The sequence below is a fragment of the Mercenaria mercenaria genome, chromosome 15 (assembly GCF_021730395.1).
Source record: "Mercenaria mercenaria strain notata chromosome 15, MADL_Memer_1, whole genome shotgun sequence".
NCBI classification, from domain to species: Eukaryota; Metazoa; Mollusca; class Bivalvia; order Venerida; family Veneridae; genus Mercenaria; species Mercenaria mercenaria.
The window spans coordinates 27,456,051-27,474,753 of record NC_069375.1 but is presented as its reverse complement, the minus strand read 5'-3'; the positions used below and the strand labels follow the sequence as shown (position 1 = coordinate 27,474,753).

At 35.8% G+C, this 18,703-nt stretch overlaps 1 protein-coding gene across 3 annotated transcripts in view; it reads left to right on the top strand.

The window, feature by feature from the left end:
- The window catches only part of LOC123549628 (divergent protein kinase domain 1A-like), a 37,610-nt gene that overhangs the window by 2,433 nt on the left and 16,474 nt on the right, over window positions 1-18,703 (top strand). Inside the window, exons 1-4 of one of the 3 annotated variants that reach the window (XM_045337870.2) lie at window positions 1,659-2,076; window positions 7,393-7,494; window positions 10,526-10,657; window positions 13,034-13,141. In XM_045337870.2, coding sequence (XP_045193805.1) covers window positions 2,068-2,076; window positions 7,393-7,494; window positions 10,526-10,657; window positions 13,034-13,141 — 351 coding nt within the window. In that variant the 5' untranslated portion in view covers window positions 1,659-2,067. Of the gene's footprint in view, window positions 1-1,658; window positions 2,077-4,960; window positions 5,062-7,392; window positions 7,495-10,525; window positions 10,658-13,033; window positions 13,142-18,703 lie in introns of those variants that run through there. The other 2 variants (XM_045337880.2, XM_045337861.2) reach the window with 2 other exon arrangements.

The following is an 18,703-nucleotide window of genomic DNA, read 5'->3' as shown; positions in this document are numbered from 1 at the left end:
AGGCAGAAATCAGCCACCATACTATAACCTGAATGTTGAAAAAAGGAAACTGATTTAATAAAAACAAGGCAGTCTGAAAGACAGCTAAATCCCCCGCAACTATGGATAGTGAAAGGGTAAACCTTTGATTTTAGCTGTGACCTTGGCCTTGAACTGACATGGCTGACTCATGAATTATGCACAACGTCTTGATGAGGTGATCATTTGACCCAAGTTTCATGAAAATCCTTCAAGGGGTTTAGGAGATGCAGAGCTGAAACCTTTGACCTTCAGTTGTGACCTTGACCTTGAGTTGACATGGCTGACTCATGAGTTCTTGATGTGGTGATCATTTGACCCAAGTTTATTGAAAATCCTTCAAGGGGTTTAGGAGACAGAGTGGACACAAAATGGAAGGCTCAAATCTTCGACCCTTAGTTGTGACCTTGAGCTGGCATGGTTGACTCATAATTTCTGCACATCGTTTTGATGAGGTAATCATTTTAACCAAGTTTTATAAAATTCTTTCAAGGGGTTTAGGAGATATAGAGCGGACACGAAATGGAAGGCTCAAACCTTTGACCTTCAGTTGTGACCTTGACCTTGAGCCGACATGGCTGACTCATAAATTCTGCACATCGCCTTGATGAGGTGATCGTTTAACCCAAGTTTGATGAAAATCCTTCAAGGAGTTTAGGAGATATAGAGCGGACACAAAATGGAAGGCTCAAACCTTTGACCCTAAGTTGTAACCTTGACCTTGAGCCGGCATGACTGACTCATAGGTTCTGCACATCGTCTTGATGAGGTGATCATTTGACCCAAGTTTGATAAAATTCCTTCAAGGGGTTTAGGAGATATAGAGCGGACACAAAATGGAACGCTCAAACCTTTGACCTTCAGTTGTGACCTGGACCTTGAGCCGACAAGGCTGACCCATGGGTTCTGCACATCGTCTTGATAAGGTGATCATTTGACCCAAGTTTCATGAAAATCCTTCAAGGAGTTTAGATATAGAGCGGACACAAAATGGAAGGCTCAAAACCTTTGACCCTAAGTTGTGACCTTGACCTTGAGCCGGCATGGCTGACTCATGGGTTCTGCACATCGTCTTGATGAGGTGATCATATGACCCAAGTTTTATAAAATTCCTTCAAGGGGTTTATGAGATATAGAGCTGACACAAAATGGCAGGCTCAAACCTTTGACCTTGAGTTGTGACCTTGACCTTGAACCGACAAGGCAGACTCAAGGATTCTGCACATCGTCTTGATGAGGTGATCATTTGACCCAAGTTTCATGAAAATCCTTCAAGGGGTTTAGGAGATATGGACCGGACACGATTTTGTTACGGACGGACGGACGCAGACCATTCCTATAATCCCTCCGCCACGGCAGGGGATTAAGAAAATGAAGCAGAAACTTCATTGTATTAGATTGAAGCAGATAATTTACTTCTAAGGTTGAGTCGCATAGTCTCCAAATAATGTTACAAGTACATGTAAGACTGTCTCTTTGGATGATGCAATTTTTGTTACCTACAGTTTAACAATCACTTTTGAGACCAAGAGTTTCCTAAAAGAGCAGAAAGTCAAGGTAAATATCTGATTAAAACGTCAGGGATTGTACTTCAGATCTGATTGTCAAAAAGAGCTTGAGATAAGAAATAAACATGTACACTTTGTTCATAATTTTATTTTATTCCTGGGAATAGGACATAAAAGCAGAAATGACTTAAATTGGTTCTGTTTCTAGTAAAACTATTCACTGTGACATTTGTGTTATAATTGTGTACCTATATTAGAATTAGAATTGAAAGTAGTGTAATTGTTTTAAATGAAAAAAGGAATACAGAAAACGTGTCTTAATGGAAATGATCGTTGAATAGTTAATCGTTTAATGGAATAGTTGTTGGCTTTGCTGAATATATAATGTGTTGAGTATCTGTGGTATGGATAGTCTGAGACAGCCGGTACAAGTTCTAGTGCAAGCTAGATGCTAAAAAGACAGAATTCAAGTACTAAAGTCTTGATTTGTTTATGGATTCTTTTTCTGTTGGTCACGAGGATGGATTTTCATTAGTGAAATATGAAAAAGGTCAGTAAAAGTAGAAATAATAAGTGTAGGTAGTAGGCCATATCTTGTAAGCTTTACTAATATTTTTGCAACTTAAAGAATTATTAGCTGCGAATACTAGCTAAAAGCTTGTGAAATGGGCACCAAGCAAAGGTGAATGTAAATTTTATTTACCGTCACTTTGTGAAACAATTAACAAGCTCTGTAGAGCTTTTGAGCGACTCTATTTTAAGAACAGTTAAAACTAATTATACCTGGCCCCCAGCAATTTGCTGATACCCATTCACAGCTGGGTCGACTGAGGTAATCATGTTAAAGTGCCTTGCCCAAGGACACACCGCAATGGGAGTAGCCAGGACTCGCACCAAGGGCCTTCATCTCCGTAGGAAGCGTCCAATGCGTCCACACTCTATAAGCTATATAGCATAACTCTAAAAATGAAACAGTGAACAGTTTAATCCTGCATGATATAGTTTCATAACGAGATTCGACAACAAAAGAAAAATTTATGCGAAAATTGTAAAATGTATATAAATGCTCTTATAAGATGTTTTGTTACTGCCTTCTAAGTGTGACATTTTAAACAGAAATTGCGTTGACAGTATTATTGAAGTAGAATCGGGTGCTAGATCTGCCTGTTTAGTAGTCCATCACAGTTTGAGAAAACCTTTATTGTAAGTCCGCAGTCCGCGTCAAAGTAGCTAGGACCACGTTGTTACCTAAACCGCCTGCCCAAAGTGCGGTTAATTTGTTATCAATGCCAATACTAAAAATGTTTTAATTCCTTATACAGGTTTATCGTTTCTAATCCAAGAGATAAGGAAGATAATCAGACGATAAGCGATAATTTACTTTGTGTTAAATTGAAAGAATCGTCATTAACAGTGAATAAACATTCTCTCTTGCAAGGGCAGCCACCAACCTTTCGTAAACCAGTAAACTCAGATAAGAATTTACACCCCTAACACGGTTTCGAATGGGCAAACAATTCAAAGTAAGCAGATCTGAATCACTCAGTCATAGCCTCCCCACCCTCCCACACACACATTCCGCCCCACACTTTCTAATATTGCATATACGGACAGTTGCTTGTCCAGTACTAAAACAGTTCTGCTAACATGAAAGTAGCATTCCCCACAGACGCCTACTGAACAAGGTTGGACACTATGGGATCAGGGAACACGTTGCGGTGGGTAGAATCTTTCCTCGCCGGGAGGACCCAGCAGGTACTTGTGGAGGGACAGGCATCAGCAACAGCCCCTGTTGTCAGTGGCGTACCCCAGGGATCGGTCCTAGGACCACTGTTGTTCCTGATTTTTATCAACGATCTCCCGGAGTGCGTCAAATCCAGAATCAGACTGTTCGCTGATGATTGTATCCTATACCGCAATATTGAGACGCTCGCGGACCAAGTCCAACTACAAGAAGATCTAAGCCAACTCGCCGCCTGGGACCAGAAGTGGGGTATAGCATTTCATCCCCAGAAGTGCAATGTTCTCCGTGTGTCAAGATCCACAACCCCCATGACCTTCACATACCATCTGAAGGGTATTCAACTGTTTGTAGACAGCAGTACAAAGTATCTTGGTGTGGATATACAGTCTACTCTAGTCTGGAACCAACACATCAACCGCGTAACCAAGAAGGCCAATAACATGCTCGGCTTTCTCAGAAGAAACCTATCAAAGGCTACAGAAGAAACCAAAACCAACGCCTATTACACCTTGGTGCGTTCTAACTTGGAGTACTGCTGTACAGTATGGAGTCCCCACACAAAAGGCCAAATAGACCAGGTAGAAATGGTCCAGAGAAGAGCAGCGCGCTTTGTTACAAACCGCTACAGAAACACCAGTAGTGTGATAGACATGTTACAACATCTAAAGTGGGACTCACTGGAAAACAGAAGATAGAATGCGCAACTCATTATGCTGTACAAGATAGTTAATGACCTTGTTGACATACCATCGTCACAGTATCTGAAACCTGCAGATTCACGGACAAGAGCATCACACAAACATAAGTTCGAGCATAAATCACCCTCTAACGACTACTTCAAGTACAGCTTTTTCCCCAGAACCATTCCTGTGCGGAACAGACTCCCAGCCAGCGTCGCTGAGGCTCCTTCTTTGGCATCATTTAAGAGGGAGCTGTCTGCCCAGCCCTTCTAAGGGGATCTACATGCCTGTCTGTTGCATCTCAGGTGACGGGGAGCACTGCCGGCGGGACCTTGTGTCCTGGTAGCGCCACGCAAGCCGGACTGGTCACTCTGATGGGTTGTAGTAGACGGCATACTCGCACTTTGTATCATACTTTTATCTTTTATGCACCCATTCTTGACCGTACTATTTTCTCTTTACTGTTTTTATCGTGACTTTGTTTCTTGTCCGATTCTTTGCGCACCGTTAAATCATGGTCAGCGATGACAGTTTAACGTATCATATAGATAGATAGATCACGTGCGTCAGTTACATTCATATCCGATTGTGTGACATGAAACTCGTGCAGTTTTCCCGCCAAAAATACAAATAAAAAAAACTTTACTTCTAGTTCCATTGCATACTATTAATCCTAGTTTTTAGAAAAATAGGAGCAGGGAAAGATGCATTTAAAATACTGCATTTAAACAGGGTCTTTCAAAAATGAGTGACCCTGATTTAAAATACTGAAAGAGCGATTCTGTGCCTCATTGATTAGATCAAATAGATCTACAATCTGAAACTGGATATGAAATATAATATAGAAGGAATTTAGCAATATTTTAGCAATATAGCACTCATAACATATAATTTGTACTGATATTGGACTAGAATTTTCAGTATTTATAAATTTTCAACATATTTTAATAAAAGCTAGCGATGGGATCAAGGGGCATAATAAGCACTATAGGATAAGTCTTCAAGAGTGTTGTCCCTTCAATTGATTGCTGGTTGACCTGTCAAATTGTAAATTGATCTGAAAATCGAATGCTTTTACAGGAAATTCAAGCTGTATGAAATCATACAATAGGTTTGTTTATCAACATTTTATCATAAAGCTAAAGCATGCGAGATTTGAACTGTCAAAAATTTGAGAGGAGGAGAATGTAGCTTCAAATATAATTTGACGTACCCCACCCATTCACAGGCACGGATCCAGTGTATATTTTTTTGTTTAATATAAAAAAAATTCCCTTTTTTCACACAATTAATCTTTCATATGTTAGTCAAATAAAAAAAATCGATGACAAAAAATCCGGTCACAGTATCATATACATTGAAAAGGTGAACTATGCGAGCGTAACGCTATGGGAAGCTACTCGGCAAACATATAACATTTCAAAATCGGAGTTTATACACTTGCAGCCGCTACCTGCATGATTGCACCTTCGAAACATTTAAAGCCTTCCAGAAATACTAAACTGACCTCATAAATTGCTTTGAAAAACACAGTACAAATCTCTTACTCTCTACGAGCGAAATATTTCAAATATCCCCAGCAATTTCAGCTGCCAAACGAAGTAATGGTAATGGTAAGTTTTATTTACTGTCGCTTGGTGAAACAATTAACATAAGCTCTATAGAGCTTTTCTGCGACCCTATATTAAGAACAGTTAAAACCAATTATACCTCACCCCCAGCAATTTGCTGGTACCCATTTACAGCTGGGTCGACTGAGGCAGTCGTGATAAAGTGCCTTGTCCAACGACACACCACAATGGGAGTAGCCAGAATTCGAACCAGGGGCCTTCACCTCCGTAGGAAAGCGTCTTAGCCCTCTCGACCAATGCGTCCACGATAAAAACCAGGAACACGTCCGCTGTCCAGAATGAAATCACTGGTGATAACTGAAATATTGTTAACACATTTTCTAGCTTTAAAACCAACACATCATGCATGACATTGTACTTTAATACTATATTTCAGACTAAACGAAAAACTGCACATATTTATACTGTAAAGCAAAAACTGCAAAACTGCAAAACCATCTTTATAATTATATCCTGTTCAAGTCAACTTCAGTCATATAAAATATCAATTTTCTTTAATTCTTATATGTATACACAGAAAACATACATAATATATGAATATACTTTCCCAGTCAGTGTGCTGCGAGGTGGCTACTCAACCCTACTCAGTCGTGGGAGTAGAAAGATACCAAGTCTGAAGACCAGCTTCCATCTTCTAGTGGCCGGACACCCCATTCCCCACAATTTATTGCCGAAAATTATTATCCTCAGTGAAGATAATATAGTCCATAAAAGTTCAATTGCTAGCCAGAAACATGTACAGTCATTAAATGTATATCTTCCAAACATATCATTTCATTAAACTTACGAGTACATATAAATTCATTTGAATTTTTACAATGCATTTATAAATATCTTAATGAGACTATGATAAGAATCTGTTTTGCACTTTTTGTAAAGTACTGTCTTCTATCTTAAATTTCTATCTTACAAGAAAATGTAATTTTCTATTTTTAAAGGCTCATTTAACGAGGCAAAAGTATCATTCGTCACCGACGATTGTACTTCACTCCATTATAGAACAGTTCCCTATATGCATCAGTCTAAAAAAACATATCAATTCCGAGAAATCTAGGCGACAATGTATCCAGAAAAACTCCTCACTTCTTGGAATAATCTGTAAAATATACATGTAAACTAAATTGTATTATTATCAACATCGTTTTGAAAACTGCTAACAAGTTAAGTATGATATGTACTGTTAATATTCGAAATAACGTTAAAAACTCGTAATACATTTGTTTATGATGTGGCTGTCACACTTTTATGAACATGAACATAATTTATTTTTAGTTCCTAATTTCCTTCTTTGATAATTTTTTTCTCCAATATTTGAATATTTGTCAGGGGTTTGATGATTGATTGATTGATATACAAATTCAGTTGAAAATATTACTGAATTTACTAGTTCTGATTACCTCCCTTTATGACTATAAGTATAATTTTAGTTTAAATATTGAAATAAGTACAACTCCAACCATGTACCAAATGCACAACATGTATATCAATAGCTTTTTCATTTGTTTTAACTTTTAATTCTTTTCAGGACTTTAATATTTTACTGAAATTTAAAAATGATGCAATGTTTAGACTTTCAATGGGTGGGCGGGATGGGATACAGTTAGTAGTGTGTGTTGTGTTAAGCAGTGCAGACAATCTCGAATGACTTAACTGACTATTCAACTCGGCTATATAATTATACTAAATATAGAAAAATATTAAAAAAAAGTCACAGCTTTAATTTGAAGACAAGCATAATTTATTTTTTGTTTGTTGCAATGAATTTTTAAATATTTGCTAGCATTTTTTTTAATGATGGCAGTTACTTTCAGATGTATAGCTGGTCGCGGAGGACATCATGGAGTGTCCGCGGTATCAGGATGAAACTGCAGCATGTTCCCACACAGACATGTAAAGCTTGTATCCGTTGCTCTGTAAGTAATCTATGTATCTATCGTTGTACTTTTGAAATGATAAGCATTGCCCCAACGGGATATTTCTAGGGTACATGTAGCAGTTAGGCAGTTGTTTCAACTCGGTTTAGGTAATTTGGTAACTTCCCAGCTTTCATTGGTCGCAGAATTTATGCCACTTCAGACAGTATTTGAGACATGGCCCAGCACCTGCATAAAATCAGGTTTTTGTAAGCCAGCTTCTCAGCTTTCTGATATGAAAAAAAACTTATATTTAACCCACAGAGGTGTAGGCATGTGACTAAAAGTCAATGACTTTACCTTCTTGGCCACAGGGGCTTAGCTGAATCGTAAAGGTCCTTAGTAAAGAAACAAGTTGTGGCCAGTAAAGTGCATTACTTAGTGTTTCTATAAAACATTTTACTGAACAGGCATGAAGTAAGTAAAATTCAAATTGGTTGAAACTACTGATATTAAGGTGTTTCAAACATAATCATCTATTTTGTAACAGACAGGAACATTTTTTGTGGTGTGTTTCGATTAGAGGGAAAGCTGAGAGCCTTTAAATTTGGAAAGAGAGTTATCATTATATTAATCATAGTCTTTTTTCACATTTTTTAGCTTGACTTTTTGAAGAAAAAGTAGGCTATTGCACTCGCTCCGGCATTGGTGTCACTGTCGCCATTAGTTTAAAGTTTTAGATAAAGTCAAATACCTCTATTGACTTGAAACTTAAAATTGTTTCTTTACTATCAAAGTCTACACCAGGAGAAACAATCCCCATAATTCTGATTTGAATTTTGACAGAATTATGCCCTTTTTAGCTCATCTGATTTTTTGAAAAAAAATGATGAGTTATTGTCATCACTTGAGCGGTTGTCGGCGTCGGCGTCGGCGTCTGCGTCGGCGTTGCCTGGTTAAGTTTTATGTTTAGGTCAGCTTTTCTCCTAAACTATCAAAGCTATTGCTTTGAAACTTGGAATACTTGTTCACCATCATAAGCTGACCCTGTATTGCAAGAAACATAACTCCATCTTGCTTTTTGCAAGATTTATGGCCCCTTTTGTACTTAGAAAATATCAGATTTCTTGGTTAAGTTTTATGTTTAGGTCAACTTTTCTCCTAAACTATCAAAGCTTTTGCTTTGAAACTTGGAATATTTGTTCACCATCATAAGTTGACCCTGTACATCAAGAAACATAACTCCATCTTGCTTTTTGCAAGAATTATTGCCCCTTTTGGACTTAGAAAATCAGTTTTCTTGGTTAAGTTTTATGTTTAAGTCAGCTTTTATCCTAAACTATCAAAGCTATTCCTTTAAAACTTGCAACACTTGTTCACCATCATAAGCTGACCCTGTACAACAAGAAACATAACTCCATCCTGATTTTTGCAAGATTTATGGCCTCTTTTGGACTTAGAAAATATCAGATTTCTTGGTTAAGTTTTATGTTTAGGTCAACTTTTTCTCTTAAACTATCAAAGCTATTGCTTTAAAACTTGCAACTCTTGTTCACCATCATAAGCTGACCCTGTACAGCAAGCAACATAACTCCATCCTGCTTTTTGCAATAATTATTGCCCCTTTTGGACTTAGAAAAATCATTTTCTTGGTTGAATATTATGTTTAAGTCAACTTTTCTCATAAACTATCAAAGCTATTGCTTTAAAACTTGCAACAGTTTTTCACCATCATAAGTGGACACTGTACATCAAGAAGCATAACTCTATCCTGCTTTTTGCAAGAGTGATGGCCCTTTTTAGACTTAGAAAATCATGGGTAGGACAATATTTCTATTATACAAAAAAAATCAGATGAGCGTCAGCACCCGCAAGGCGGTGCTCTTGTTTAACTTAGAATTTTTTGGTTAAAGTTTTTTATAAAGTCAAATATCTCCGTTACTGTCAAAGCTTTTGACTTGAAACTTAAAATAGTTTTTGGCTATCAAAGTCTACACCAGGAGAAACAATCCACATAATTTTGATTTGAATTTTGACAGAGTTATGCCCCTTTTTAACTTAGAATTTTTTGTTTTGGTTAAAGTTCTATAAAGTTTTTAATGGCAAAGCTCTAATTCAGAATCAAGCACTGAGAAAAGTTGAGTGTGCTGTCTTACTGACAACTCTTGTTTTGCGGGTAATAGGTTTGGGGAGGGGTTAAAATTGACGACCTCACAAAATTTGTTCATATTTGTGTTTATTAGACATGTTAGATGTAACCTTTGATATAAAGTGGTTGACACTATAAGTTTTACTGCAATAAATGGTAGGAGTAAAACATCTCATACATTTTGAATTGAAAACAAAAAGACTGTTCTGCATGTTATTATATAAAAATCATATGGCAGCGTGTGTGACATTGATATTGTCAACCCAAGGGCAGAATGTCACCCGAAGCGAAAGCCGAGTGGTGACATTCTGTTTTGAGGGTAGAAAATTTATTTTATCAGTGTCACATAATTATGCTGCCATATGATATTTATTTTATTATACCGAACAAAATTAAGTAGATCTACATAAAAAAGTTTAAAATATTTTTTAATTCTTTTGTTTTTCTTTTCTGACAGTTACTGTCATCTGAATCGTCAGTGTACATATTGAATAGTGACGTGACTACTATATGTGTACAAGGGAGGCAATCATTTTATGATTTGGCCAAAAAAATTGAAGCAATTATTTGCCTTTATGTTTCACTTCCAGCCAGATAACCGATAATATGAGATAAGTGAGTTTGAGATATCGAGTTTAAACTATATAATTCATATCAACATAAAATAAATGCCAATATTCAGATTCCTCATACCAGTTGTGGGAGAGTAGCTTTAGTATATATCATATTCCTTTTTCTTTTGGACATATAACAAAGAGGTGTCTGACGTGCCTGTCATGAATTCTGTTTGAAAGAAAATATTACGTACATGTACATATTATATTAAATGATTCTTCAAAATTTCAGACAGTCATTCTGGTAATAGGTGTATGATCTCCCAGTTACATTTAGATAATGAAATTGCCTTTTAATATTTATCTAAAATTGATTTCTTCATTTCAGATGAGAGTGTTTGAGTCAGAATGGACACGTTACTGTTTTATATTTGTAATATTGAGTACAGTTTGTTGTCTATTGTTTGGCTGGGTGTTGTTCAGAGATCCTTGCTTTGAATGGGAAATACGAACAAGTCTGGTAAGTCTACAGATTCTACGTTTTGTTTAAAATTAGTTATTTTTCTATGCATTTTGTTGAGATACTTAAGTCTGTAAGGAATGATCTGGACCCCACTGTCTGAAGAATATAGGGTTGATACACAGTTTTTGAGTGTGTACATCAGCAGAAGCCAAAGGACTCTTTTGAAGCCTGATCCCAAAGGGAAACTGCATAAAGGCTTCTTGGCAACAGTTGAGTTGGTGAAACTGTTTGAATTAAATATAGGTAACATTTACAGGGTTTATATTATCTTGGTTGTATAAATTTAACATTTTCAGACAAAGATTTACTGAAGGTTATTCTACAAGATGAAACTGCCTAAATTATGATTCACTTTAGTATAAATTGACCTTGGAATTACAGTTAGATTCTTTTTTAGCTCACCTGTCACAAAGTGACAAGGTGAGCTTTTGTGATCGCGCAGTGTCCGTCGTCCGTGCGTGCGTCCGTGCGTGCGTCCGTCCGTCCGTAAACTTTTGCTTGTGACCACTCTAGAGGTCACATTTTTCATGGGATCTTTATGAAAGTTGGTCAGAATGTTCATCTTGATGATATCTAGGTCAAGTTCGAAACTGGGTCACGTGCCTTCAAAAACTAGGTCAGTAGGTCTAAAAATAGAAAAACCTTGTGACCTCTCTAGAGGCCATATATTTCACAAGATCTTCATGAAAATTGGTCAGAATGTTCACCTTGATGATAACTAGGTCAAGTTAGAAACTGGGTTACGTGCCATCAAAAACTAGGTCAGTAGGTCTAAAAATAGAAAAACCTTGTGACCTCTCTAGAGGCCATATATTTCACAAGATCTTCATGAAAATTGGTCAGAACCTTCATCGTGATGATATCTAGGTCAAATTCGAAACTGGGTCACGTGCCATCAAAAACTAGGTCAGTAGGTCAAATAATAGAAAACCTTGTGACCTCTCTAAAGGCCACATTTTTCATGGGATCTGTATGAAAGTTGGTCTGAATGTTCATCTTGATGATATCTAAGTCAAGTTCGAAACTGGGTCATGTGCGGTCAAAAACAAGGTCAGTAGGTCTAAAAATAGAAAAACCTTGTGACCTCTCTAGAGGCCATATATTTCATGAGGTCTTCATGAAAATTGGTCAGAATGTTCACGTTGATGATATCTAGGTCAAGTTCGAAAGTGGGTCATGTGCCATCAAAAACTAGGTCAGTAGGTCAAATAATAGAAAAACCTTGTGACCTCTCTAGAGGCCATATTTTTCATGGGATCTGTATGAAAGTTGGTCTGAATGTTCATCTTGATGATATCTAGATCAATTTCGAAAGTGGGTCACGCGCCATCAAAAACTAGGTCAGTAGGTCAAATAATAGAAAAACCTTGGGAGCTCTCTAAAGGCCATATTTTTTATGGGATCTGTATGAAAGTTGTTCTGAATGTTCATCTTGATGATATCTAGGTCAGGTTCGAAACAGGGTCATGTGCAGTCAAAAACTAGTTCAGTAGGTCTAAAAATAGAAAAACCTTGTGACCTCTCTAGAGGCCATACTTGTGAATGGATCTCCATAAAAATTGGTCAGAATGTTCACCTTGATGATATCTAGGTCAAGTTTGAAACTGGGCCACGTGCCTTAAAAACTAGGTCAGTAGGTCAAATAATAAAAAGAACGTTGTGACCTCTCTAGAGGCCATACTTTTCATGGGATGAAAGTTGGTCTGAATGTTCATCTTGATGATATCTAGGTCAAGTTTGAAACTGGGTCAGTTGCGGTCAAAAACTAGGTCAGTAGGTCTAAAATTATTAAAATCTTTTGACCTCTCTAGAGGCCATATTTTTCAATGGATTTTCATGAAAATTGATCTGAGTGTTCACCTTGATGATATCTAGGTCAGTTTTGAAACTGGGTCACGTGCGGTCAAAAACTAGGCCAGTAGGTATAAAAATAGAAAAACCTTGTGACCTCTCTAGAGGCCATATTTTTCATGAGATCTTCATGAAAATTAGTGAGAATGTTCATCTTGATGATATCTAGGTAAAATTCAAAACAGGGTCACGTACCTTCGAAAACTAGGTCAATAGGTCAAATAATAGAAAAACCTTGTGACCTCTCTAGAGACCATGTTTTTCAATGGATCTTCTTGAAAATTGGTCAGAATTTTTATCTTGATAATATCTAGGTCAGGTTCAAAACTGGGTCACATGAGCTCAAAAACTAGGTCACTATGTCAAATAATAGAAAAAACGATGTCATACTCAAAACTGGGTCATGTGGGAAGAGGTGAGCGATTCAGGACCATCATGGTCCTCTTGTTTTGTTTATTGATAGTGTATGTAAAATAATCGTATTCTGTGTAATTTATGTGATATAAATTCAATTCATTGCAGTGTAATGACTATCAGAATGGGTTGATTGCTGGTTCCCTGTGTTATGACCTATGCATAGAGGACATTGTTTCATTGTCCAGCTGTATAGAACAGGATGGCCAGCATTCTGTAAGTATGGTATAGACAATAACTGTTGTGGCTTGTTTAAACTATTTTTTGACTTTTTTTTTAACAAATTCATTTGTATTTATATATAGGTTTATTTTATTCCATTATTGTCTCGAGTAAAGTGTTTAATAAATATTAGTTGTTGTATTACAAAGCTTAACTTTGTGCTTTCTCAGTATTTTTCTAAACTGCTTAAAAGATTTTTAAAAAAACTAGTGTCAATGGCTTTCCTTGTCAAGACAATATGCAGAGCATATGACCTGGGTCACAATTTCAAGGTCATGGTCACACTTAGAGGTCAAAGATCAAATAGCTCAAATTTGTATCTGCTCCATATCTTCTTAACCACTGGAAGAATTTTCATAAAATTAGTATCTAGATTCAGATTCAGAATTTATTGTACAAAAGGCCTCCGGCCCACGTACATAAATTATATACAACACAGTTACAAAACATCAATCAATAGTCGTTTACCCGCTATAGTATACATTCATAATATATAATTACAATACTAAATGGTTACACACACAAAGTATTTATATTGGTGTATTATAATATAGCACTGTTCTGTATAAAACTGTTTTCTGTGTCAAAATGAATGAAACAAGTACATAGAAACATTTCTTATTAATGTTTCATTTTTACTGGCTAAAAGTATATGAGCCGTGCCATGAGAAAACCAACATAGTGGGTTTGCGACCAGCATGGATCCAGACCAGCCTGCGCATCCACGCAGTCTGGTCAGGATCCATGCTGTTCGCTTTAAAAGCCTATTTGAATTAGAGAAATTGTTAGCGAACAGCATGGATCCTGACCAGACTGCGCGGATGCGCAGGCTGGTCTGGATCCATGCTGGTCGCAAACCCACTATGTTGGTTTTCCCATGGCGCGGCTCATATTAAACTTCAACAAAGTGGGGTGAAAAGTGAATTTGCGTGGAATGTATTTATCTCTTATTTCTGAATACAAAGGACAAATAAATAAGAAGTGGAATTCATTTTCAATTTCATCCGGACAATGTTTACAAAATCTCTCTTCACGTGGTATTCCTTCATGTCTACCAACTTCTATCATAAGGCAATGCAATGATGCTCTAAAATTAACAAGTGACCATTTATATTTCATAAAATCAATACAATCAACATATGGTTCCAGACCAAATTTGTTTATAGTGCTTATGGGCTGTTTTAAAAAAAATGGCAGGAAACATGTAAAAATGATCAAAAATTAAAACAGGTCTAAGTAGCATTCTTATTACCTCATTTTGATAAGCCGTCATTGCAGTCTATAAAAATGGTTGCGTGCAAACAATACAACACATATTAAGTTTTTTATTGATCTTTAATTCAACTGACCCAACAAAAAAAGAGAAAACAACATACCATCTTCAAAGTCACTGCAGAAACAAAAAATATAATTGTGTCTTTTAATGCTCACTTTTCTTAGTTTAGGTGTTAAAGAAAATGAAAAAAATGTCCGAGCTAGCTATATGCCTCCAAAAAATTTAATTAATTGTTTTTTTTCGTTATTTAGCCCAATTTTATGGCTATTATAATAAAGAAAGTTTGTTTTTTAAATTAACTGCGTACCCTTAATACAAAAAGACAACTTTGCCTTATATTTTAAAGAATATCAAATAAATACCACAGGGTATATTATAAACATGACTTAGTATTTCACCTTACAGAACTGATTAACAGTTTGACCAGTAAATGTTTCACTCCTGACATAATACACATTATTACCATAACTAAGATTTCAACTTAATTTTGTGATCTAAACACAATGCAAGTGTAATAACACCTTAATTTATTATTGCAATGCAGAAATGAACTTTAAGTCATAGGTGCCCGTCCAGTCTTGGTGCCCATATGGGTGCCGCCCCCTCAAAAAAAAAAAAATTAAAAACACTGTTTTAAGCCTAAAACGAAAAAAAAAATTTTGAAATTTTTTTTTTCCCTTTATATACTCATATATGGAAAAGGTGCATGTGTTGCCGTAACGCTATGGAGGTTTACTAGGACACGCTGTGGAACAACAAAAATGTCCAGTTCAGTACCAATGCAAGCTACCCTGCTGCAATTTACACATCATTCATTTATAACATAGAAAACTATCCAATTCTACCTAGTAAACAGCCTTAAATAACTAACATTTAAATTCTAAGACGTAAACAACGGAAAAGGTTTTCTACTTTCGTTTTGGAACAAAATGGCCGATCGTCACTGTTATTTTGCAAGTGTCTAGACAATTTGGCTTGTCTGAATTTAAATGTAAGTTTTTTAAGGCTGTTTACTAGGTAGAATAGGATTGTTTACTATTTTATAAATGCATGATGTGTAAATTGCAGCAGGGTAGCTTGCATTGGTACTGAACTGGACATTTTGGTTGTCCCACAGCGTGTCCTAGTAAACCTCCATAGCGTTACGGCAACACATGCACCTTTTCCATATAAGAGTATATATAGGGAAAAAAATTTTTTTCAAAAACTTTTTTTTTCGTTTTAGGCTTAAAACAGTGTTTTTATTTTATTTTTTTTTTTTAGAGGAGGCGGCACCCATATGGGCACCAAGACTGGACGGGCACCTGTGTGTGAAGTGACTTTTTAACAGTTTTGATTCTGAAACTTTGATATTTTTACATATTTAGAACAACAATGATGAATTTGATTCAAGAAACAACAACAGATTTTCAACTTTGAGTTAACTTACGAACAGTTTTATAAGAACAGCTCCTCACAGTGCTGATTTGTTACATATCAAAGTAACAATGTGCTATTAATAGAATATAACCATGATAACTTCTGAAAACATAAAAATGTCAAAATGTTTCACTCCAGACACGTTTGTCAACTTAAACACTAAGAATGAATAGTTTATCCTGCACATTCAAGCTCTGGTATGTTGAACTCCATTTTGATTCCACTGCAAGGCAACAGTTTAGGCTGAGTTAGAGTTTGTTAAGTATCATTTAGTGACTGCCAGGACACACCAGTGTTTGACTATGTTTGAACTCGCGGAAAACCTCAGTGTCTTCTGGAGGAACCTCAACTGTATTTCCGGTTCATCAACTTTTTCAACCTGCAAAATTATGTGAACTGCAAGGTTATATTTAGAAATTAGAGCTAAATATTACATAAGTCATATTTTATTAACTTAACATATAAACTTGATTATTTTATTTTATTTGAAGTGTCGGTTTCTAATATTGTAATTAAACCCCCTGGACATCGAAGTTCTAAGGCGGGTTAACTGGTTTCAGGTTGTCTGACTGTCAGTCTGTTCATCTGCCTGTCTGTCCATCTGCCTGTAGAGTCTAGACACAATCTTGTGCTCACCAATTGTTACACCAAAAGAACTAAAGTTGTAAGGAGGTATACTAGTTTCATTTTGTCTCTCTATAGACACAATCTTGTGCACATCAACTCTCCTCATTCCCTTGACACAATTTGATGAAAATAACTTCACAAAAGTGAAATTTAACAACTGTAGTTGTAAATAGTGCAGGTTATGTTCTTTCAGAAAAAAAATATGCAGAGTTAGAGGACTTTGTTTTTTGTAACTATACTATATACATTGTCTGCATATGCATTCTTGTGCGTGCCTAATTAATCTCCTGAACCCATGCACACAATTTGATGAAACTTAAGACAAGTGATCAGTAGTAACCCTAGTTGTGCATGGTGCTTGTTAGGTTCTTTCAGAAAAAAATACTGCACAATTATTGGACTTTGTATTTTGTTAATAAACTATATTCATACAATCTGCAGATACAGTCTTGTGCACTCCTAATATCCCGAACCATTGCATAAAAATTTAATGGAACTTCACACAAATGATCAGTAAAAACTCCAGTACAGTGAAAGCTGCATGTTAGGTTCTGTTTGATAAATCTTCTGCAGAGTTATGGCACTTTGTTTTCTGTTACTAAACATACACTCCACATAATTTTGCAATCTTGTGTGCATCAAATTGCAATGTACTGTGTCAGTGTGTGCAGGGGAGTAGGGTACATTCATCAGCTTCAGTGATAGCCTAAGTGATTTTAGTATTACCTTCAACAATGATACTGCTTGTTTTCTACTTTTCTTTTTTCCATTCTCTCTGTTTAGATGTCATTCTTTCATCTACAACTTTGTTTGATTTTCTTTCTTTTCTCACCAGCTCTTTTGACTTTTTCTGTTTTTTTTTTTCAGTTTCGCCTTTTCAAGTAGTTCTCCATCCTTTTTCAGCTTTTGTAAAAGTTTTCAAACTCTTTCTGTGGATGTTATTCTATTGCTTTCAGTCTTTTTATATTTTTCATGATTTTTCTGATGGCTGGAAGGCTAACAATAAGTTTTCTCATCTTGGCTGCTTCATATTATTTACTCTATAAAATGAATGCATGCAATATTACCATTTCAATGTCAGGAGTGAAACATTTTTACTCGTGCAAGAAATCATGCTAAAAAGAAAAGATATGCTGTAATTTGTTATTTTCAGCAATAGGTAAATACATTTGATAAAACATAAACAGGAAAAACTTAAAAGTAATACATAAAAACGTTTTACTTTGTGGACATAGATATTTATAAGATATATTTTCTACTGCTAAACTATTAATGTATCAATTTCAATTTATAGAGCAGTAAAATGCTTACCTAAAATGAACTAGATTGTAGTGATATCCTCCATTCATCACCCAGAATTTTAAAAACTGCTCAGCTGAACAGTGTTGCTTTTTAATATGCTTGTTTTAAGAATAGCACCAAAATTGAAAATAATGTTTCACTCCTGACATTTACGTATGAGCCATGTACTCCATACAAAAACACAAACTTCGCTCATGACTGTCTTTTATGATTGCTACACTACACACACTACTTGGAAAAATACATCTGGGTACATGTATGTTTTATTTTCAAACACGGTGGCTCATTAAGTGCAAATGTTTCACTCCTGACCAAATTTGGGTCCACTGCGATATACCTTGTTAAAAATAGTTTTGAGAGGTACTATGAATAAATTATTACTTTTTTAAGTCATTTATACATGCTACTCTATAATAGTAAGTGTAGGTTATGAAATACCATTAGTACCAAAAATTTGTAGTCATTTACATAGAGCTATACTGATTTTTTATGGAAATTAACATAACTGCCCCCATTCCTTTTCAGCCTTGTATTTTGTCTATATCCATAGTTTTATGTTATCTTTTAGTCAAGACATTCAACTTGAATAAAAAATACATGTTTTACTCTCTCATATGCATTTTGACATTGAAATAATATTTTGAATTTTAATCTTTTCTTAAAGTGTCACACTTTTTTGTTGCACTCCTGACATTTTTGGCATGTTTTTCAGACATAACTTTTTTTTCTGTGAAGCAATCTTGACCAAACTTTACATACAGCTCTATGATACCAGTTGGCATTTTTAGACAAACAAATCAGCATCTAATAATGCATAATGTGATAGTAGTTTAAGAAAAACTAAAACTAGCCATTTTTTTTTAAAACAGCCCTTATAGGAACTTTTAAGTTTAGTATTACTTTCACATTCCAGACTCCATAATTGCCTATAT